Source organism: Ovis aries, chromosome 18, assembly GCF_016772045.2.
Source record: "Ovis aries strain OAR_USU_Benz2616 breed Rambouillet chromosome 18, ARS-UI_Ramb_v3.0, whole genome shotgun sequence".
NCBI lineage: Eukaryota > Metazoa > Chordata > Mammalia > Artiodactyla > Bovidae > Ovis > Ovis aries.
The window spans coordinates 19,521,976-19,527,780 of NC_056071.1; the positions used below are offsets into that span (position 1 = coordinate 19,521,976).

The window sequence follows — 5,805 nt, forward strand, 5'->3', positions numbered from 1 at the left end:
GGCAGGTGGATGCTTTAGCACTGAACCATTAGGGAAGCCCAGAAAGTAATGGCTTCCTACAAATGGCTGCTGAACTGGACTCAAAAGAGGTGGAAAGTCAAGAATGCCGGAACAAGGGAGCCTGGGAGACCTCAGACTGTGGGGTGCCTGGAAGCAGTTTGTGTTTCTGACAAGAATCACTGGAGAGTTGGACCCCTGGGAAGTGACTGAGAAAACTCAGATTATGAGAGAGAAACATGGTCCCCATCAAGCAGAGGTCATGGGGAAGGAGGGTCTTTGTAATCAGGAGGGATATAACCAATAAACAGGACCCAGCAGCCAAGAGGAAACAAGCAGAGAGGGTGGACAGAGGGGAGGGAGCTGGCTTCCATCTCCACGTATGAGTCTCCAAGACTGGCAAGTCCAGAGGCCCCAGGAAGAGTGGGGCTGGGAGGGACCAGGGGTCTCTGGCACCCCTCCCCCCTCTAGCAGATGAGGAAACTGACTCAGCAGCAGTGAGTGCCCTCCTTAGGGGGACAGGGCAAGTTTGTGCAGAACGAGGGTGGACAGGGCAGAATCCCAGCCTGGAGGATGCTGCTGCTATGCTTGTCCCAAGGAGCATGGGGCCGTGGACAGACAGCTGGTCTGGGAACAGGACACCTGGGTCCTGACTCTGATTCTGCCACACACAGGGTGACTCTGGACACATCCTACCCCTCCCTGGGGTCCAGCTGCTCCTCCTCTATGACAAGAGGGTTGGACTAAGCAGAGGACCTTTCTATTCTCTTTTGAGCTCCACAGTGAGGGGACTGGACCAGCCTTGGAATTGTGACAAATGACCTTTAACTCCCAACAGGAGGGATGGAACAGCCACCCTCATGAACCACAGGCTTGGCCAGTGAGCCCCTCAGGTGATCCCATCCTGGACAATGGTTCTTTTACTAAAGCACAGAGGCATCTCCATTCTCCTGAGAAGTGAGGTCTCAGAGTTGTGTTCAGTTTGATTCAGGAAAGTATATGAATATGAGATTCCTGCACCAAACTTACGGAGATAAATGCATACTTGTTTATATCGATGAAAAAATTGATTAATAGGCAGTTAATAAAGAAATGGAAATTTTTATTCAAGCCAACATAAGAATTATAACCAGGGAGACAATTTCAGAAAGCTGTGAAAACTGTTTCAAAGCGGTTAAGGGTTGAGGGCAGTGTGTATGTGACTTTGGTGAAGGGATACACACAACCAAGCTCACATCTTGACAAAGTTACTACTTTTCGAAAGGACCAGATACCATGGCTAATCATTTTGGTGCTTTTCAAAGTATGGGAAGATGCAAGGTACCATGTTTATAAAAAATTCTCCTAAAAATACATAAGTATCTGAGGGCTGGTTCTGCCAGTTTTCCCAGAGCAGAAAGGGCCGCATGGTTATCTTCGCCCTGAATTCCTTTCAGGGTGGATTGTAGATCAGTGACTGCAGTGACTAATGACTTGATGCTTGTAGAACTGGGTGGTGGGCAACATTCTTTATTACACAATCCCTTCCAATTCCCTCTTAATTTCCAGCAAGGTTTGGAAAGCATTTTTGACCAATTGCTCCAGGAGTCTAGAAATGCTCATTCCCAAGTCAGGAAAGGATTTTGCTGACTGACCGTCGGCGTGCAATTACTCACCTAGCCCTGGTAACAGTAGCCTTAATCATCTGGGCCACCCGTCTTACTAGTTTGTCAGCTCCAGGAAAGGGTTCCCTCCTTTGTTTCTTCCCATAGCCAGAGTCACACTATTAGAATCATATAGGTCTTATAGACTATATATCAGGCCAGTCATTTCAAGTATTTGGTCATCATCATTATTATTATTTGTCATTTCAAGTATTTGGTCATCATCATTATTATTTTTTAACCACAGTCTAAAACACACATTCATTAATGCAAGAAATAACAATCTTATAAAATAAGCAGAATAAATTAATAATAAGTAGTGACATTAATCAAATCATGAGTAGCTAAGCAGTGTTAAGGAGTTACATGGCTGGCACTAGAAGAAAAATTGACCTTTTTGGCCAAACCCTCCTCTGAGGAGGGCTGTTTAATGCAGTGCAGATGTGCGATGAACACTAGAGGAGGAGGAGGGCCAAAGGGCAGAGAAAATTTTTTTATGTTGAAACTTTTCTTGTCTTGCCTTCAAATCTGAGTTTCATTTCATCACTTTTTGTGATTTTCTGATCATGGAAAGCCCCTCCTGGGAGCCCTCCCCCACCACCCCACCTTCCACTGCATGAAGAGCTCACGCTTCCTCCCAGTACAGGAGTGAGGGGCAGCAGCAGGGGCCTTCCCTCCCCTCTGCCACAGCTCTGCTTGCCTGGCCCCTCTGGCCCTGGTGACGCCAGGATGCTGCGCTCTGAGACTCTGTGTCTGAAGACAGGAGACTTAGGCCACCAGTTACTGTGAAGGGCTGCTGGTGTCAGTGCACCCGTGGCCTGGAAAACACACACACAGCATGCACACAGGCGCACAGCTTTACGGAAAGGCATCCAGGTTCCGACAGGGGCCCTTTAAAGGCTAGGGGGCAGGGTATTGGGCAATGGGGTAGGACCCATAGGCTACTTTTCCATGGCTGGGCCAAGCTCCTAGGCTCTGGCCAATGTAGAAATTGGGAGACAGTGAGACAGGCTTGCAGGGAGGGTTGTTTGGGTGAGAATGGAAATCTACTTAGTTGCTTCTAAACTCTAGACAAATTTGAGTCAATTAGATTATGTTAATTTTATGGAGATTTTTCTATCTTTCTACTGAGGTTTTAAAAAGTACATTGCGGATACAGGAGAAGGCTTCTCTCTATGATTCAGAGCAGGGACTGATGGGAACCAGAGGCTCCAGAGAATTTTTAAATTTTTTACACATTTAGGTGGCCCTAGTGGTAAGGAACCCACCTGCCAATGCAGGAGACATAACAGATGCAAATTTAATCCCTGGGTTGGGAAGTTCTCCTGGAGGAGGTCATGGCAACCTGCTCCAGTATTCTAGCCTGGAGAATCCCACGGGCAGAGGAGCCTGGCAGGCTACAGTCCATGGGGTAGCCAAGAGTCAGACACGACTGAAGTGACTGAGCGAGCACGCATATAGATCACATTATATGTGAATCCTAGAGAAGCAGAAACAGCAGTAGAAAGCAACTGGCGCACAGAAACTCGTGTGTGCAACACACAGTCAAGGAAAGCAGTCATTAATACTTTGACTATTGAAGCAATGATACCCATTCAACCAACACACCTGCTAATCCAAAAAGGGCTGAAAGGCACTTCCCCCTTAAGAATAAGGCCACACAGTAATTTTTACCTTTGTGATAAAAAAAGAACAGAAACTGTACCCAGTCTAACATCAACTTCAAGGCTGGCAGTGTCCATGTTCTCCCTGCAGAGGCAGGACCTGCTGGTTTTAGCACTGAGGATGGTGGGTCATATCACTGCACCTCTGAAATACTTTGGAGTGTTGTCTTCAAGAAACTGCAGCTTTTTGCCAGTTCAGTTTTTGATTCCCCAGGAAGTAGTTGGACTGGAAGCCATCTGCCCTTCGCTAGCTTTAAAATGAGCTCTAGGCAGCAGGTATTTAATGAGTCCACAATATTCTGGAGCCAATCTCAGGTAGGACAGAGCATCAGGTAGGGCCTCTGGATCCAAGGTCTCTGCTTTAAGCTTACAACTCACTGGAAATTATTGACCTCCAGACTACTTCTTTTACCTTAAAGGGGAGGGACACTGTATACCACCTTACACAAGGAGAAAGGTGGCCCAATCCCTAGCTATAACCTCCCTCCTCCTCCCTACCAAACACACATACACACACCAACTAACACACTGCCAGGGGGACAGACACACATTGGCAGTGAGGACCTCCGGAGGCCCAAGGTGTGAACAGCTGCACAGAGGGCTGTGTGCTGTGGAGTCAGCACCTCAGGAGGCGGGAGGGGGCAGTGGGCAGAGGAGGAAGGAGTCTCAGGTGCTGATGGATCAGAAGAAGGAAGATGGGGGGAGGTGGTGAGGACACAGGAGACGAGAAAACTAAGAATGACCCAAAAAGGGACAAAGAGTAGAAAATGTAGGAAAAAATGAGAAAGAGGCAAAACAGGGTGTGGGCAACCTCACAAAACAGGAAGGAGATGGAGCAGAAGGAGGGAAGGAAACAGAAAGAAGAGTGAGATGAGTGGGGCAGGACGTGAGGAGGGAGAGAGGGAGCCAGGGAGAAGACGTCAGAGAATGTCAGAGCTCGGTAAAGAAACCTCCGGTGAGAAGAGGCAATCAGGAGCCTCCGGGCAGAGCCTCAGATCGGAAGGCCAAGATCACCAGGTCAACCACATAAATCAGCAGGTTGACGGCTGTCAGGATGGCCACAGCCAGTTGTTGGTCCCAGATGCACACTCTATACCCAGCACCGCAACTTGCATCTCTGGACCGCTGGGGATTCCCGCCAAACTGCTCGTTGAACTGATAGAGAGGCCAGAGGACAGCAGCAGTGGTGTAGAGGAGGGCGGCGAGCATGGTCTGCCCCAACACAAAATGAGAGGAGGGCAGACTCTTGTCACAGTCACACCGGTGCCGCAATAAGGATATGACCCCCAGGATGAAGCAGATGGAGTACACGGCCACACACCACAGCAGGGCTGGCTGGTGCAGGTACAGGGAGGTGTTGCTGATGAAGGCGAGGATGCCACAGGCCACAGTCATCTCTAGCTTTTTGAGCAGGCCGATAAAGGAGCAGGAGGGCTCACTAGTGTTGACACAGGTCCAGACTGCTTCCATGGCATAAGCCACTGAAGCAATACAGGAGAACGCAGTGGCAGCGATAGCATGGTTCCGCTGGGTGCCATAGCTCAACATCTGAAGATGGATGATGGGGTACATGATGGAGGCTGAGAGGCAGACGAGGGCAGAGAAGCAGGTGTAGGTGATGAGAAACTTGTCCCAGGACAAAGAACATTCCTCCTGGAGTCCACATACCTCAACTAGGACGATAAAGTGGTTCACAGCAAAGCAGAAGCACCAGATGAACATGGACCAGTTACTTATGTCTGCATTCCAAGCGCTCTTGCTGACCACCAGGGACAAGGCCGCGCAGGTGGAGAGCAGCTGCAGCAGGCGGAAGAAGTAGCCCATGCTGGTCACAGAGCCCAGGCCTGAGGACGATCACATGGTCATGTGGATCACTGACAGCAGGGTGGCTGTGGTCTTCGTGAAGGAGCTCAGGAGGTGGACTGAGTCAGACAGTAGAAAAAGTTCAGGGTTCAGTGTCAGCTGAGGCTCAGGATCTGCGGAGTTGGAACCAACGGCCCAGACACTTGGAGCACAGCTGCTCCAGAATGGTTCTCCCCACCCATCACCCTTGACCTTGTCACAAGACTTGTCTTATCCCAAAGCTCACAGCTGGATTGGGTCTGGCATCAAACCATGAACATTACTTATCTCTTTGAACTTTTTGCCATTGCTGTCAGAGACACAGGGTAGGATGGTCCTTATCTGTAATCCTAACCTTCAAAGCTGTGAAATATCCAAAAGAGTTTTAAAATTTTGTGTGGCAAGAACATTTGACCTGAATGAACAAGAGACAAGTTATGATCTTTCTTTGTTTCACTTAGTGTTAAACTTCAAAAGTTAGTTGCAGAAATGCTACTGTGCTTGCTCACAAGGTGCTTTCAGACCCCAGTGTGGTGTGATGTCATACACAGCAGATGCACCATGTCACCTGTCTGAAGCAGAAAAATTCTGAATTCTGGAGAAGATCTGAACCCCAAGTTATCAGAATAGGAATTGTACTGCTTGGGGTTTCCCTGGTG

The 5,805-nt window shown here is 48.7% G+C and overlaps 1 protein-coding gene across 1 annotated transcript; it reads right to left on the minus strand.

The window, feature by feature from the left end:
* Positions 1 to 1,081: 1,081 nt before the first annotated feature.
* On the minus strand, positions 1,082 to 5,333 carry LOC101121632 (myeloid-associated differentiation marker-like). Its single transcript, XM_027957521.3, has one exon. The coding sequence runs from the start codon at positions 5,126 to 5,128 to the stop codon at positions 4,274 to 4,276; it is 855 nt and encodes a 284-aa protein (XP_027813322.1). The 5' UTR covers positions 5,129 to 5,333; the 3' UTR covers positions 1,082 to 4,273.
* Between the last annotated feature and the right edge of the window lie 472 nt (positions 5,334 to 5,805).

Coding starts and splice junctions, on each gene's coding strand:
- LOC101121632 (XM_027957521.3), bottom strand. CDS start 5,128: ATGGGCTACTTCTTCCGCCTGCTGCAGCTGCTCTCCACCTGCGCGGCC.